Here is an 18,615-nt window from a genome sequence, read left to right on the forward strand (position 1 = left end):
ATCTTTCCCAAACATGGTTTTATTTATTTTATTGTAATTTTTAGTTCTATATTTTTTAGATAGTTAGATTAAATATGTGCTTTGCTCTAGTTTTTTGTTTTTAATTTTCTACATAGGTTACCAGAAATATTCCTTAAAATAAAAATAAAGTGATTTGATGCTTTCGACCTAAATTGCTCTTAAAATCCAATTACCTTTTAATTGGTTAGACATAATTTGGAATTTAGTTTAGACTGATGACATCATTGGAGAATTTAAAGGAGTGCAACATTTATCTTTAAGGTTCACCTGGAGAAACAGCATTCAGAGCTACAGATCATGGATCTGAAAGTGACAAGCATTATAGAAAGGTAAGTATAAAAGAGAATCCTTCAAGTAGGTAGTCTTAGAGGGTTGGTTTACATTTTTACCTTTTTGGAAGATTTGAAAATGCTAACATCTGAGGAGCAAATACGAAAGCATCTAAGTAGAGATAGTCTTATAATCTTAGTGTAGAATGCAAGGTATTATGTTACGTGGCAGTTCTGGAAATATAGTTAGAGAAGCCCATTTCCTTCAAATAGTTTGTGTAAAAAAGTAGTTTCAAAGGCAATCCCTAAGAAAGGGTTGTAAAATAAGTGTAAGAAAAGCTGGTTTTAGACAAAACATGAAGATGTTCTTAGGACTTCACAGACCTTATTATATTGATATGTATTTTTAATCCCTAAGAGGAGTCAAAATGTACTGTTTTCTGGTTTTGCTTAACAATGGAACCCTTTTTCTCTTGAAACCACTTCTAGGGCCTAAGTTTCATGTAGAGAAAATATTAAAGAGAATAGAAAATGGGCTACCATATACAATTAACCAAGTCTTTTATATTGAGAGTCAGCGAAGTTATATGTGGAGTTAAAGTGTATCAATTTCAATTTATGTGCATGAAAATCCATATAAAAGTTGTAAGAGCATTACATATGAAGTTCTAGGAGAATTGTTGATACAGAATAACTTACATTGCTCTGTATTTAAAATGTTTACCTGATGTTTTCCTACTCTTCCCTTTTTTCATTCTTTTGGAATTGGCATAATAACTGATTCCTTGACTATTTTTTGAATAATATCTAGCTAAATAGTTTATGGAAAATATTCTAGGAGAATTTTTAAATGAAATGAGGAATATGCAGCTTTATACAGAAGATTATTATGGTTCTAGTACATCAAAAGATATAATTTTATGTTTATTAGGGGTACAGAAAAAGGAAATAATTGATTATACAGTAGACCTCCTTTATCTCTGGGAGATATGTTCAAGACCCGCAGAGGATACCTGAAACCACAGATGGTACAGAATCCTGTATATACACTGTGTTTTACCTATCTTAAAGTTTAATTTATGAGTTAAGTGCACAGCAAGAGATTAACAACAGCCAATAATAAGGTTGAAAAATTATGACAATGTTCTATAATAGAAGTTATGTGAATGTGATTTGTCTCTCTCAAAATACCTTATTGTACTGTACTAGCTGTTTTTGGACAGAGGTTGATTGTGAGTAGCTGGCCCTGCAAAGTGAAACCACAGATAAGGGGAGATGACTGTCGGCTTTCATCTCTTTACCTGTTCTTTTTTTTTTTTTTGCTATAGGGCGCATGCGCTCGCCAGATAGACAGAAAGAGACAGAGAGACAGAAAGCGAGAAATCACCCCTCGGGGGAATGGCCACACTGCAATCCCTTCTCCTCCATTCTCTTCTAGGGATCTTGGGCAAGCACACACACACACGCCTGGCGTGAGTTTAAGCCACCGGGTCCAGGACTCAAACCTCGGTCTACTACATGGGAGTCCAGCGACATAGCCATTATGCTAACTGCTGGTCCCTCTTTACCTGTTCTTCAACTTTGGAATTTTTACATGGGTGTTCTAAATTTTAATATTTAAATGTATTTTTTCTTTTGCTTTTTAACTTTATATTTTGGAGAATGCATATTTCAAAATGTGTATATATGTGTTTGCCCCTTGATTTTTGCATTGACATCATTTTAACCAAAGGACAGTCAATGACTGTCAATGCTACTGGGGGAAAAATTTAAGTAGAAATTGACCTAATATATGTAGCTTATTTTGAGCCAAGACCTTAGCCTTTAAGGCAAGTAAACTTAGTATACAGATGGGAGCTAGTCTGACTAGAAAAGGGGACCTTTGTCACAGTTATGGTAACATGGGTCTTTGAGTGACAAGGTTTCCTTTTGCTTACATCAGTTAGAGGAGGTCCATGTATCCGCTTTGTCTCTGAGGTAGCCTGGGATCCTTTTGGTGAATGACAAATGTGTTTCAGGATCTGACAGGGATAATTCCTTAAAACCCTGCGAAGGAGATAAATGACTAACCAATAATTGATCAGGCGCTCTGCAGTATAGAAGAAGCAATGGAATATACTTTTGGGAATGTGATATGCTTAAAAATTTTACTTTATGGACTAGACACAAAAGTACCTTTATTGCTCTATGTTATAACTTACTCTTTTGCTTATTTGATGATAAATGTCCTCATAGACTTAACTTTTTTCTTAATTCATGATCATTTCATCCACTAAAAATTCACCAATTATTTTTCTCAACTACTTGTAAATACTGAGTGTAGAGTTGTAATTAAGCTGCTTTATTTACAGGTTAAATTGTAGAAATGCTAATACAAAACTTTACTATGCAAAAAAGTGCCTCTAGACCTAACTAATGGTTTTAATTTCTATAATACGCCACATTGTGTTTCCAAGACTTGACCGTTACCTGTCATGCCTAAGAATATGAACAGCTCAGATCAAATGCAGATAAAGTAACAATTTTAAGAGACTTGCCTGCTAATTGGTAGTTGAATGCAAGCATGCATAGGGAGACATTCCCTGAGTGGTAGACTTTTCAAAATCACTCAGATGCAAATTTTGAAATTTAGGCAGTAATCAGAGGTGGTAGGATGAGATCTTGAGTTTAGCTGATACCTTTTTGATTGGTTCAGTCTAATGTCTGAGAGTCTCAGATTTAATCCAATATTCAGGGTTTGAAGCCGTCATGTGTTAGTTTAATTGTCAAAGTTCTAGCTAGACTTCTGAAATATAAAAAAAGTAAATCAGATTTTTATAAAAAGTGCTATAATTGGAAAACATTTCTACCACTACAACAACAACAAAAAGATTTGTCTTTTCCAATAGGAGAATACATCTGGAGAAGGGCTGGCAAGAAGAGACATAATTAAGATCTTTCCAAGTCAATTCAAGTGAAAAAACGACAGGTAGTTGAGAGCAACACAGAGTTCTGATCATTTTGAGTCAGACAGAATGGAGGATGAGATGAACTGATGTCCTGTGGTTCCCAGCTTGGGATCACTAGACTTAAGTGTCCTGGAAAGTTGTAATAGAGGTCTTCACAAAGTCTGTAGAGAGTGTAGTCTCACATAATGCTTCAAAGGCATCACTTTGGTGATGTCTGGATTTTATCAGTTCAGCTTGTGGACACTATATCATGGGATCAAAACTTCTGATACATATCTTCAGTTAATAAAACACTGAAAAAACTAATAACCTTGGGAACCAGCAGTTAGCATAATGGCTATGTCGCTGGACTCCCACGTCGTCGACCGTGGTTCGCGTCCCGGACCCGATGGCTTAAAACTCACGCCGGGCGCGTGTGCGTGCGTGCCCAAGATCCCGAGAGGAGAATGGAGGAGAAGGGATTGCGGCATGACCATCCCCCCTGGGAGGTGATTTCTCGCTTTCTGTCTCTCTGTCTCTCTCTGTCTGTCTGGCGAGCGCACGTGCCCTATAGCGAAAACCTCTCAAAAAATAAAAAAAGTTTAGAAAAAATAAAAAATAATAACCTTAACTTAGACTACTTCATTGAAGTATGATTTACATACCATAAAACCAATTTTTTAATAAATACTTGTTCATTGGAAATTTTAAAATTTGCATCTACTGGAAGAAAATACTAGAAGTAATCCCTTGGTGTGAACTGAATAATATTATGAGACTTGGAAACCTGAACTACATGAAGACAAATTGGAGTTAGAGTGGTAAACCTGTTTGAGTAGATTAATTGACTCAATTGATTTGTAAATGAGAAGATTTTTATATATATCAGTCATAATATATGAAGATATTTTAAAAGTTCATGGAAAATGGAATTGAAGTATCTATTTTGATGCAAAAAATTTATTTTATTTTTTGAGAGGTTTTTTGCTATAGGGCGCGTGCACTCGCCAGAAAGAGAGAGACGGAGAGACAGAAAGCGAGAAATCACCCCCTAGGGGGGATGGCCACACCACAACCCCTCCTCCTCCATTCTCCTCTCGGGATCTTGGGCACACACGCACACGCTCCCGGTGTGAGTTTAAGCCGCCAGGTCCGGGACTCGAACCCCCATCAACTACATGGGAGTCCAGCGACATAGCCATTACGCTAACTGCTGGTCCCAATGCAAAAAATTTTAGAAATTCATACTTTTTATTTATTTTTCTTTTTAATTTACTATAGGGCATGTGTGCTTGTCAGAGAGAGAAAGGTTTGGGGAGTGAGAACACACTCTACAAGAGGATGGCCACATCATAGTCCCTTCTCTTCCATTCTCCTATCTGGATTTGGGGCACACGCATAGATTCCCCATGTGTATTTTCATGCCTCTAGTTCTGGGACTCAAATCATGCATTTGGCTATTTGGAACTCAGCAGCCTTAACTACCATACCACCAGCTGGCCCCTTGCTTTTTCATAATATTTTTTATAAACTTTTTGAAGACCCCCCTCCTATGTAGGTGACAAGACCACATAGTATGTCTCCTTTTTTAGATTCTATAAGATTATTCTAGTGAAAGTTGGCTTGCCAAATGAGATTGTTTTCATTTGCACTTTTGTCCTGATTGACCACAAGCACCTGACAAAAGGTGTATGGCCATTCTGAAGATGACAAGGACGTTTACATTTATAGAAAATATTTGATGGACTTTTTAAGGGCCTAAATCGCGGAAAATAGTGTTACTGTTTTAAATAGCACTATTAAGTAATAATGCATTAAGGCTCTTATTTTCAAAATGTTACTCCAATTTTTGTTTTTATGGTTTATGCTGTACCACCCAACTGGAATATCTTTTCTTTCTGTGTTGTTTCCAGTTATTGTTAAAGTATAGCTAAATTATCTTCATAACTCATTTCCAGTCATTGTTAAAGTATAGCTAAATTATCTTCATAAAGCCTTAATATAACCCTTTGAGTTTCATTTAAGCATTATCTTCTCAGCGTTTAAAACATTTGCCATATGAGACAGTATTTACTTTAGCTTGCATCCTTACAATCTAACGGGCTGTTTCTGTCACTAAATCCATGTCCTCAGAGTACCTAGGACAGTGTTGAGCCCTTCACAGAAATAGTTGATTGACTTAACTCAGTGAGAGAGAGTCTATTTTAAAGTAAATAAATTTTGTTGATGCCAACAAGGGTGGGCTCAAAGTTTTATTAGCTCCAGTTACTGGGAACTTTGGCTTTCATATTTGGCAGCTATTGAGAATGAGGCGGTAAGGTAGGTTCACTTACTTGATTTTCTGGATTGTAATAAAACTGTTGCCTGACATTAGCATTTACATTTCTGGGATTCCTTAGACAACAGATCACATAGGAAGTGACAAAATTAAATTCTCACATCCAGCACCATCAAGTAGCCATATGTACTCAAGAACTCTTAAGTTTCCTGAGCGACTGGCAACTGGTAACTAGATTAGATGTTTAGCCAGAAGCCAGACCGCTTGTACACTGGAATGTGGTAGATGGGAAGCTGGCAGGGCAAAGGACAAAAAGGGAGCAATGTCTGCATTGGGAGAAGGGGAGTGGTGAGACATGTACTGTTCACTCCATAATAATAGAAGGGCACACTGCACTTTCTTGTCATTCAAGGAACTGTGCATATTTTTATTTAATACATACACACACACACACACACACACACACATATCTATGTATGTGTGTATAAAATACCATTTTTAGGTAATGGTTCTGAGCAAACAGGATTGAGTTGAAGTTGTAATTCACATGGAGTTTTCTTTATCCTTCATGCTCGTGACTGAAAGAATTTCAGGTTTTGCATTTTTTTGGATTTTAGAATATTTACCTGATGAGCTATCTTGGGTAGAGGACCCATGTCTAAACACAGAATTTATTTATGTTTCATATACAGTTTATGCATATAACCCAAAGGTAATTTTATACGGTATTCTTGTATTGTAGCATTTTGATTGCAACTTGTCATGTGAAACCAGATGTAGAATTTTCCATGTCTGGTGTCATGCCAATACTCAGAAAACTTCTAATTTTGGAGCATTTCAGATTTTGGATTTTTGAATTAGGGATGCTTGACCTATATTTCTAATTACTGGTAATAGTCGAGCTGTTTGTTTGGCTCTTAAATTATTTATAAAAATGGTTCAAATTATAAAATAGAATATGTTATTTCTGGATTAGAACAAGCTAAATAATCCCAAATAGAAAGAACTATTTTCTTCTGATAACCAATAGTAAACATTTTTCAGTTGGCTATAAATATCTTAAGCAGAGTTAGGTATTACTGGGAGGGACAAAAATAGAAAAATAGTTATTTTTTGCTAATCAATAAAAAAATTGTTCAAACTTTGAAGAGTACTTTTTTAAAAATTGTTCAAACTTTGAAGAATATTTTAGTGCTTAGGCGTATTTTTTAAATGAAAGAGGGAAGAAGTCTTCACCTTCATTGAGATCTTTGGCTAGACCAAAGTTACTATAAAACGCCTAATTCAGCTATTGGCAAACTTCTCCTTACAGGTATAGAGAGTAAATACTTTCGACTTGAAGGTCACAATGTCTCCATACACTATGTAGCCAGTCCACCGTAATTTGCCAACTCCCACTCTAAGGGATAATTTTAATATGCCTTTTGTATATTGTAGTAGTACCATTTCCCCCGTTTAAATAAAGAGTGAAACTGGTGGATTAAAGACTCTTTGAAAATAGCAAGACAGTATTACAGGATCATATCACAAGCAGACTTTCTAAACTGTGTCATCTTGTACAAGTTAACTTAATTTCTCTAAGGTTTTGGTTGCCTCTTCTGATAAAGGAGGGTTGTAATGAAGATTATTAAAGTTCTTTAATATGAGACCTTAAACGTAGAAAGAAAACGTCAGTTATTAAGAAGAGGAAGAAAGGGACCAGCAGATGCCATAATGGTTATGCCACTGGACTCCTACGTAGTTGATCACAGTCTGAGTCCTGGATGCAGTGGCTGTAAACTCATGCCAGGTGCCTGTGGGTGTATGCCCAAGATCCTGAGCGGAGAATGGAGGAGAAAGGAGTGCAGTGTGGCTATCGCCCCGGGAGGTGATTTCTTGCTTTCTGTGTCTCCATCTCTCTGTCTCTCCAGAGAGCTTGCACGTGCCCTATAGCAGAAATCTCTCTTTAAAAAAAAAAAAAAAGAGGAAGTGAGGGGCTGAGTCGGGACTCAGTAGTTAATGTACTGGATTCTCACATGGTCAACCATGGTTCAAGTCTCAGACTTGGCGGCTTGCTTTCTCACTTTCTTTCTCTGTCTCTGTCTTCCTCTCTCTCTGGTCAAATCAGAGAATCAATAATGAATTAAAATAATTTTTATATAAAAAAGGAGGATGCAATGATGATTATGACAATGATTGTTACTTCCTTACACTTTGAATTATTGTGTGAGTTATAGCTTAATATTATTTGATGAATTTTGTTCTCACTTTTCTTGGATGGAGTCTTCTGAGGATTGGGAAAAATGGGACAATGAGTTTGAGGGTTGACATGTATGTAGCTTATTTACAGAATGAACACACTTTGGGAAACTCAGTTTGGTTGTTATGCTAGAAACATTAAATGATTAGTACTTAGGTAAAAGTACTTCATAATTTGATGCCTTCAGGCAACAAACTTGTGCCACAGCCTCCTGCTCTACCTAGTGACCAACCCATTCCATGTGTGGCACGCCTGTTCTAAGTGCGAGGCATAAAAGTGAGCAGGAGAGGTGCCTTGCTATGCTGGAAAACAGCTAGATATTGCTTAGTAATATCTTAAGGGTACTCATATATGGGTAACTTAAAATTGTGTTAGTCCCTTTGGGGTGCCAAAACCAAAGTAGCATAAACTGAATGGCTTATAAACCACACATTAATTTCTCACAGTTCTGGAGACTGGCAAGCCCAAGGTCAAGATGCCCACAGATTTGACGTTTGATGGGGGCCTTCTTGCTCATAGACAGTGCCTTCTTCCTGGGTTCTCACATAGCAGAAGGAGCTAGGTAGCTCTCTGGGTCTGTTTACATTTTTTAAATTTACTTTTTATTTTTTAGGATTTTTGCCATAGGGTGCTTTCATTCACCAGAGAGAGAAAGAGAGAGGGGGGAAGTAAGAAGTTATTCCCTGGAGAGTACAACCATGCTGCAGTCTCTTCTCTTCCATTCTTCTCTTGGGATTTAGGGCATGCACTCACACAGGCTCTGCATGATTTTCAAGCCACTGGGTCCAGGACTCAAACTATGTTTGCCCATGTGGAAGTCTTAATGCCCCCACCACCACAGCATCTGCTGGCCCTGGGTCTTTTTATATAAAGTAGTACATCTAAAGCCCTCATGATCTAATCACCTCCCCAGAGGTCCCAGGTCTCAGTATTTTCATATTGAGGGTTAGATTTCAATACAGATTGGGGGTTGGCTGAACAAACATTCAGATCATACAAGATTATTTAAAATTTTTCCCACCAAACTCATTACATTTTAGATTAGCACAGAATTTTCATTTTACATTTTGTTTTCTAGAGTTCTTACTGATTTTCTTAGGGTGGTATAATTTTTTTTTTTGACTGAGAATGTCGTACCTGAAATGTGAGACTGAGTCTGCAATGTCAAACGGACAGTACACAGGAGATGTTTAGCGGTTCTATCGTCTCAAGTTGTTGACAATGACAGTGTTATTTGGAACAATTGCCATATTTTATGTATATATACTTAAAAACAATTGTATGCTATTTCTTGAGAATATGTCCAGCCTTACTATAGTATTAACTGAGAATGTATTTCGTAGATTCAAAGAGTGTATCTTGCACAGTAGATACATTGCTTTCTCTTCCTGTTCCACATAGCCTTAACTTAGACCCCGTATATTTAATGCTTAAAATGTGGGCATTAAGGATAACCTCCTTAAGATGCGCAATATAGTGCAAATAGCATTTTCTATGTCTAATTCTTGTTTTCTTCCTGCTTTTTTCAGGAGGTAACAGTTAATTTCAACTGTCATCACATAACAGTGCCTCAGTTACAGACTTGGAAGGAAAGTGAGGTGTCTCTAGAAAGGGTTTTCTTGTAGACGTAGAGTTCATACAGCTGCAGAGAGAAGTAAGCAGCGGATGATTAGGGAGGGTGTGCCACTGTAAACAAGTAAGAGTGGCCTCCTGGCAGACCAGGAGAGCTTGCAAATGTGGAAAATGTTTTTCTCTCTGCTTTGGCATTTATAAATGAGGATACTTTGTTATGCAAATACAGCAGGTACACTACTGTGTAAGCTTACAGAGGAAACCTTTAAAGAGAATTGTTTGAGATATCTAAACACTTCGATGAGTTGAAGTGATCAAATAAGTGATCTAATGAATAAGTTAGATGACTTTGCTTTCTACTTGATGAAAAGCAAAAAAGATATTTTTAAAAATGGCGAAAACTTACGGATGAGGATAGTGAGTTAGTATTGTTTTTCTTTGATGTGTCAGTAATCATAAAACGAATTTATTTAAAAGATATGCCTTTAAGCATAATTTCATGTTTTTATAAATATATTTTGTACCACAATATTTTAAAAAAAAAAGTTGAACTTTCACTTGTCATGTGGGAAAAAAATCAAGTTTCATCCTTTGTCAACTAGTTTTATCATTGTGTAATATTAGCAATGATCATAGCCTAAAGTATTAACACTAAGAACCTAACAAAATAAAAATCTCCCAAATTATATGTTAGTATTTCCTTAATTTAAAATCTTTTATTATAAATATTAACTTTTCTGTTGGTATTTGCTGCTGTTCTGGAAAACTTTTAAGTTTATGTAAGCCTTAAAATTATAATTGGTGAATTAAGTAATCAACCTCTGGATGAGTCTCCTAATTAAATTTTGAATGTAATGTTAACTAGTATTTTGTTTTAAAAGATTTTCTACTTAGATAAAATATTTTTGGTAGTCATTTAAGAAAGCTCTGAAGCTATTTACACTTCAAATTTAGATTATTATTCAGTATTTGATAAGTGGGTTTTCCTAACTACTTTTATTATTTGGTTAAAAACTGAGCCCATTGTTCTCCTAGAACACTGTTCTGATGCAAATTAAAGAGATTCCTCATTCATTGAAACTTTTTAGGATTTCTAGTTGAGAACATATTAGGTTTAGAACATTGTCAATTCCTTGTTTCTTTTCCTCCACATTTCTTGAGATTATCTGATAGGCCAGTGATGAATGCTTTACAGAAAATTACTTGTATTTTGGTATCATATTTCATGTGAATATGTTATAATAATTGTGCTGATTTGATATTTTATGATTACTAAGTGGAATGAATTTTAGAAATAGAAAAGGTAATTATTTTGTGCATAGGTCCAGATTGTTTTTTTAGTTTTAATTTTTCATAACTGTATTATTGCTGTGTCTTCATTATATTCTTTTAGTTCTTTAGTAATTGATACATGCTTGTCTATATTCTCAGAGGCTATTTCTATTTAATGTACAAACAGCTCATAAAAAGTGAAATTCAGCCAAACTAGTTATTTGATGTTATAAAAAGTCAAAAAAAATAGAACCTAAAGCATTATTTTTTAATTTATAAGAAAGAACTCTAAACTTTAGTCACATTTATTTGTAAAGGCACATAGAATATATGAATTCATGTAAAACCTTGATTAATTTAATGCTAGAAAACTCAAATTTTGAGAGACTGTAGCCTTTAATTAAAGCAATCGGCTATCAAGGAAAAATCCTTTCTTAATAATAATTTAATAAGTCAGTCATAAGTGTTACGGTTGAGAATTAGAAGATTTAGACTTGTAAGATCAACACTGCTAAAAAAAATGAGTTTTTGTTTTTTCCCCATATGTTTTACATCAAAAGCATATACTAGTACATATTAGCAATTCAAAAATAAGGATTGCAGAATTTATTTTCTTGATTTTCCTGTTTGGTAAACTTAATGAGCTGCAGCGCCACCTTTCTGAGCATTCCAGCTAGTCTAGGTTTTACTGTGTATTTATACTCTATGTCTGGCTGTGCTGTTCAACACTTGTTGTTGCATTTGCCTTTTCACTTTTTAAACTGTGCTGTTTTATTTTTCTGAGACATCTAATTTTACTGAGGGGGAAAATGGAAATGCAGTACAGAGCCCCATTGTCTGATGGCTCTGCAAGTGCCTGAGTTTCCATTTTTGTCTAAGCTATCCATTCCTCCCTCCCTATCTTACATCTGTTCCTTTTTTTGTGCCCTTTGGTTTAACATTGTTCTCCTCCCCAATTTTCCTCTTCTCCTCATTATAAACTCATGGCAGGGTCTGCTTGGTGAGCTCATTCTCTTACAACAGCAAATTCAAGAGCATGAAGAGGAAGCACGCAGAGCTGCTGGCCAGTATAGCACGACCTATGCCCAACAGAAGCGCAAGGTGATGGATGGTGGAGGGGGCTCTGATGTGCTCACACTAGTCAGCCATTTCTGCCAAGATCATTTGCCTCAGGCCATTCATAGACTCCAATTTTGAGAGGTTATTTTTGACAAAATAAACATAGAAGATACATCCTTAAATATACAACTTTCCTGGGTGGACAAAACCTAAGATGTTTAGCTCAATCATAGATATTTAGATCCCAAAAATGAGATTATCTATGAGGTCCATGGTTTTGTATTTAGAATCAAATTATGAATTGCTATTAAGTGGTCCAGTAATTGGGTTACCCTTGCTAATCTGCCTCCTTACTCTTGACTACTCCAGGTTTTCTTTTCTCAAATGAAAATGATTGCTATAGATGACCAATTTAAATTAAAGAGTGAAGGTTTTATTTTAGCTAGAACATATCAACAGGGAAAGGCATTCATATTCTTATAAAAGAAAGCTATTTTGACAACTTTGGGGCAAAGATAAATAGTTCTTAAACACTGATACTGTGAATTTTTTACATTAATAAGATGAGTGTGAGTTGAACATTGAAAATTTGATATAATTCTGGTCCCTAAAGAACAGATTCTAATAAAAGCAGAAGCCTATACAAATATTTGGTTATTGGTGCAATCAAGAGATTCTTAAAAGTATGATTTTGGCTGTTAAATAATCCTGCAGTGTAGACCACAAGGTTCATGTTCTTAAAATACTTAAGATCAAAGTATAATAAATTTAATGATTTTGAAGTTGTACTCTGAGATCTTGAAATCAGCCAATTATGTTACATCTCTGAGATCAGAAAAGTTTTAAAGTTATTATAAACTTTCTTCAGGAAAAAAGACTTGGTTGTATAATTAAGTTTCCTATAGGTTCTAATACTTAAATCAACTAATATTATAGATAATGGGCAGTGCTGGCTAACCTTACCTCATCTGGTGGTGGTTCATAGTTGAGAGTACTCATTATGGTTCCACTTTTTTTTTTCAGTGTTACTTCCTGACTTTTCTCAATTCCATGGCTGTGGAATTTGTATATTGTTCAGCTTTCAGTGAATGAAAACAATAGGTAGAAAATATTAATTTTGTGTGCTTAAAATAGATGTGCTGAGCCAAAAAAAGACTTATTTTAAACGTTCCTTTAACATTCTATATACTGTGAGTGTGCCATTTAAATAGTCTGACAAATCGGATACTTAGTCCAAGCCATCCATACCTTAGTCTTATTACAGAAAGAAGAGGGAGGAGCTAACATTTTGATATACTTCTTAGACATGTGAATATAGCTGTAGTCACAAGTTGCTCTTTTTTTCTTTTTATAACCATAAAACTGTTTGAAATGAGTCCCATAGTCCTGCCATTTTAAGATCCTAAGATTACGGTTTAGGTTATTGGTGTACTTTTGGATCTGACACATTCAGGGGATATCAGTAATGAATACTACTTCATTTTCCACGTTGCCGAAGATTAATGTAGGTTTAGGCCTCCATCGCTAGTCTTTTGGAGATAAAGATATCAATCGTATTTCTAATGTTTATTGGATTATCCATTTAATGCTTTCATTCCTCCCTTTTCCCGTTTGGTAACTAGTGCCTAACAGGGCTGTCTCTCCACCCATTGTTAAGGTACATTTCCTTGGTGGAGCATCAGACAGGGCTTGTCCCTGGCCACTTTGTAGGTACACTGTGTGAAGTAAGTGGGATTTTAAAAACAATTTTTGTTCTTCTATGAGATTATTTCCCTTTATCCTCTCCTTCTCTTTTCTTATAGTTAGTTCAGAGGTGACTTTTCACTGTTTGAATGACCAAAATCTTAATTCATGAGATTTTTATCATTTTAGGCATTTGAGGTTTATTTGAGGCACAAAACCACAGTTACTTTTTGTTGCTTTTAAATCATTCCTTCTCCCCTACGTTCTTGAAAATAAAAGATGGTTTTCATTTTTAAATATCTTATTAGTAGCAAGTATAGTTTTCTTTTGTCTTTGGGGCAAAAGCGCCCAAGCAGAGAGGACAGATTGAAACTGCCATTGGTAGTTTGCTTCCCCTGATGTGTACATAGACGTTTTTACAGTGACTCTGCTGTGCATGATTTCGGAATTTCAGAGCAGCCCCTTGGCTTACTAGGAAGAAGCACTTCACGCTCTAAAGTCAGTCTGTGTTTTGTGAGGAGCTAGTAAAGGTTTCTCTCTTTCAGCTTTAGCTTGTTTCTGCGGAGGATTCCGCTCTTTCTCTATCAGTTTCACAGCCCTGGAATTGTAGAAAAGCTCTGGTTTCAAGACTATTGATATCTGTTTCTGTCAGGGTGAGTTTGAAGTTAATTTTATAATGTAAGCCGAATATATTGACAGGCCACAAACTTAATTCTTGTTGTAAGTGGTGTAATTTAATCCATAGCACATCAGAATAAAATACACCCAGCTTGCTAGGTAAGACCTAGAATAAGTGATAGATTGAAAATACCTCATGCTAGTCTCTACGAAAAAGGTCAAAGTACCCTCTCACCCACCTTTAATACTTATTTTATAAACCTCAAGATTTCATTTAGTTTCCTAGAACCTGTTAGGTCTAATCCCTGACTCCATCATCACCTTTCCTTTAATATGGCATTAGATCAATTTTAATGTTTTATTCAACTAAGTAGATAGGAAGTATGTCCGTAAATTATGCATGAGTCACCCTTAACAATTGTACCAGAAAGGCAAATGATAAATTGATACTCCTAAAAATCTGATTTTGTAAGAGTCTAAATTATTGTGATTACTAAATACTAAATAAAGATCATTTGTGTAATATTCTGAAACATTATATCAATTTAACTATTTATGTAGCCCTTTTATTTTTACCAAATTTAAACTTGTAGCCCTTGGCTTATAGTGAAAATCGATCTTTTTCATTTAATTTTATTACCTTCTTAATTATTGCCCTAGATGTAAGTACTGTTGGATTTTCTCTAGTCATTTAGGATATATTGCATGAAATCAGTAAATATTCATATATAAAATTAAAACAGTTCAAACTAATACTGTTCATACAATATTTACTAATTTAGCTCTGGTAGGGTAAATATTTAATGGAGCCAAGTAGATCAGAATACCTTTTCAAATGAATTGGACATTTAATCTGCATGACAAAATTTTTATGACCACATTATTAGAATATGATGGCATGCCATGTGATCATAATATGGAATTATTTATTTCTTCATTTGCCTTTAGAGTTTTGTTCTTTGGGAAGTGGGCTCCACTCCAGTTTGCTTGTCTCCTCACAGCTTAGGAGACTATTAATAATTCTTGTCCATTCTGCACAAACACATAGAGCCAAAATGAAAGACTTCTCTCAGCCAGTCTGCTTGCTTTATAGGAGTGGGAGAACAGTTGAATTTTGTATTATCTTGTTCTAAATTACCAGATAATTTAGAGGGATCATCAGGCATAGGGTGTTATGAGGAAAAGTATACTTAGTTGTTTCTGGCAAGCATTGGAGTATTCAAATGAAAATTTGGGGGAAATTTTGATTATGTGTTTAAAAATAGTGATTAAAATCTGAATATAATTCTTTGTAGCATGGACAAGATTTTATTAATGTCTATTAAGCAGATCATTGAAGATTTTCTCATAAATATTTGCTGTCATGATGTCTTGATTGCTTAAATAGCCAGTAAACAAAGATGAATAGGATTGAAATGAAAAGGAATATAAATTTAACTTGTTTTTTTCCTCCTATGAAATAAATTCATTTTGATTTTCAGAAACTAGACAATTATTTTTAAAGGCTGAGGATGACAACTTCTGCACCTCACCAAGAAGACAAAGCACAGTTATGTGGATTTGTCATACACAACATCATTTTTATTATGACTAATCATTGTATTTTGTATTTAGAATTGTATTGTGACTACTTTAAAACCTGTTACAGAGTGCTTTGTTACTTGGAATATTTTATTATAGAACTATTAGCATTGAGAGCGATTTGAAGTAGCTTACACAATACCTATTGCTTTCATTCATTTCATTTTTGTCTTATGTTCAAATCAGTTGTAGTTGCTTTACTTGGCTTTATTGCTACAGATGCAGTCTCTGTATTACAGGTTAGCAGATGTTGCACTGGGACACAGTTTAAAAGCTGGCATGCGGTACCACATAAAGCTCTGAAAATGCAAGTTACTCTTTGCGTTTATCAGACAGTTCCCGACTTACAGTACAGAGGTGAAACATATTTTCCTAAAAGATAAACTATGACCAGTGAGCTTTTCATTAGCTGTAAATAGTAACAGGTATCTGATTTCCCAACATGTATTCCCAGTGGGATAGTCAGTCCCCTGTGCTTTTAGTACAGAGAACCTCCGAAGAGCATAGCAGCCGTGTATGTTGATGCCTTATTTTCTGACAGGCCTTTCAAAGAATGGCTAGAATGGCAACAGGAAAATAAGTGGTTCTTAATATGAAATTTTGCCGAGCTATGTTTAATGACAAATTCAGGTATTTTTACTTTCTTAAATAAACTTTTGATTTAAATTTGCTTTAAGTATGCATATGAAGCCAGTAGGTTTTACTGCTTTTTTTTTTAAAGAAAAAAAACTTATTGTATAAATAAACATATAAACCACTCAACTAAAATTAATTTATTTTAAATATTTAGGTATCAGACAAAGAAAAAATTGACCAACTGCAAGAAGAACTTCTGCATACTCAGGTAATTCTGATGAGTAAGAAAAACTTATTCTAATTCTAATGTAAGTTTTGTGACGTGGAAATTAATTTTTTAAACAAATCAAAATATGGAATGATTTATTGATAGAGCCTTGTCAATAGATATAAAAGGTAATTGAGAAATGAATAAAGAAGGAATGAGATTAGTACGAAGTTAGCTTATTTTTGTGTGATAACCTATTTTAAGGGAATTTTGTGCTTCTAATTTTAAGGAAAAACTTCTATAAAAAAGGGGGAGAGTGATTTACCTTGTATGGACTTACATTTTTACATTGATAGGCTGATTTATGTAGCAGTTAAACTTGAGTTGTCCACCACATGGTTCTAGCGAGCCCTGGGAACCCTTACCGTCAGTTCTCTGTAAGCTATAACCAATCAGATAACACTTTTCTAAAGACATTTCTGGCATTACTTTGGAAAGCTTTTCTCTTCTCATATTTGATGATAAGTCATTTTAAAGCCCTGTTGTGTTCAATGCATAAAAATAGAAAAGCGATATTTAAAAGCTACAGGACTCGTCATTGGGGCCAGGTGGCGTCACAGTGATAATGGGATGTTCTGCAAGGCTGACCCCTGTGGGAAGGTTCTGGGTTTGTGTCCAGAGACCTCGTTGAACACACTGGGTGCATAAGTGCCCATGACCTGGGGCTGTTTGGAACTCAGGGGTGGGCTAGTGCCCAGGTCACAGCATGAAGACCCTGCTGGGAGTGCCTGCCTCTCTGTAATAGAAGGGAAAAAAAAGGAACCTTAAAAAAAGGACTTGTCTTGGGCTTCCTAGGGGGCAAAAAATAAAACAAGGATCAATCTTGATAAAATTAAACAACTAGTTATTTATTTATTGTTTTTAAAGGTTTCTGCTTGAAAAGAGAGAGACAGTGAGAAAAACTGAGAAATCTCCCCCAGAGGGGGATGGTGGTCCCCCAGTCCCTTCTCTATTCTCCTCTCTGGACCTTGGGCACACACAGGCATTTGCCCAGTATGATTTTCAAGCCACCAGGTCCAGAACTCAAGCCACAGTCAGCCATGTAACTGCTGTGCCATCTGCTGGTCCAGCAACTAGCATATTTTGAGGGACAGATTTTCTTGATACCTATTCATTGACTGTCAGACCTGACTGTACACTAGACCTCTGGGTAGTACTATGTATTAGGGATCCTCAAATTTCATAGAAAATGCCTGTCATGAAAAAACTAGGAATGGATTTCAAATATTTTTTGCACCAAAATATACTTGTATTTCAATTCCGTTTTTCCATGAAAGTCCTCCATATTTAATTGTTTAAATTTATTTCTTCCATGAATGAGAGAGAAAGAGAAACAGTACCTTCAATGGAGTGTTGAGGCCTCAGTCTACCCCCACCTTTAGCCAGTCCAGGATCCTGGACACATCCATGCCCTGTGTGCTCAGGGAGGTCTTCTGATGTGAACCTGGAACCTTCTCCGTGGGTCAGCCTTGTAGGCTTTGTGTTCTACCACTGCACCACTGTCTACCACCAACACCTGTATCTATTCCAAAGCTTCTCAGCCAGTTGATTCCAGTAATTAAGAATCATTGTTCTCAACTTACGCGATCTGAAGCCGTAGCAGCTGTATCATTTGGGAGATGATTAGAAATGCAGTTTCTTAGTCCCTTTGCTCACCTGCTAAATCAGGAATACTGGGCATGGAACCAGCAATCTTTGTGTTTAAAAGACCCGAGAGAAATTCAGATGCATCCAAAGGTTTGCGAATTTTTGTTCTAGAACTTTTAGGGAGAGTCCCTAAAAGTAGTTCTTGTAGTTCTGCCTGTCTCTTACTGTATAGTTCATCTGCATATGTTTTTCTTTAATTTGGCTTATGTTGGACATTCTTTGAAGATAGAATCATGATACTCTTGTATTTATTGGGTGAAGGGAAGATCTTCAGAAATTTCATAGAAATGCATGTTAAGGAATAACCATGCATTTCAATGTTTCTTACTTCAGAATAAACTCATACTTTAATTCCATTTTTCTCTTGGACTTTCTAAAATCTCTTCATACCCTGTTCTAAGGAATATTTTCTATTATAAATGGCACTGTATTTTAAGTTGACATAAACTTTCTGCTGAATTGCACAAGGAGTAATTCTTAATAGTTTTCTGTACATTGTTAATATTTAGAGAAAAATTAAAATTAGAAAGACTAATGACAAAAGATAAAATTTATTTAAAAAAAAATGTGTAGCCAGGCAACTACTTTGGCAAAAGAACCTGTCT

General features: G+C 35.4%; 1 protein-coding gene across 1 annotated transcript in view; it reads left to right on the forward strand.

The window, feature by feature from the left end:
• The window catches only part of OPA1 (OPA1 mitochondrial dynamin like GTPase), a gene marked incomplete at its 3' end in the record, with an annotated part of 73,685 nt that overhangs the window by 18,501 nt on the left and 36,569 nt on the right, over positions 1–18,615 (forward strand). Inside the window, 3 exon segments of the mRNA XM_006162962.3 lie at positions 283–350; positions 11,569–11,679; positions 16,310–16,363. Of these exon segments, the coding sequence (XP_006163024.2) occupies positions 283–350; positions 11,569–11,679; positions 16,310–16,363 (233 nt within the window).

This window comes from Tupaia chinensis, unplaced genomic scaffold (genome assembly GCF_000334495.1).
Source record: "Tupaia chinensis unplaced genomic scaffold, TupChi_1.0 Scaffold141231_1, whole genome shotgun sequence".
Lineage (NCBI taxonomy): Eukaryota > Metazoa > Chordata > Mammalia > Scandentia > Tupaiidae > Tupaia > Tupaia belangeri.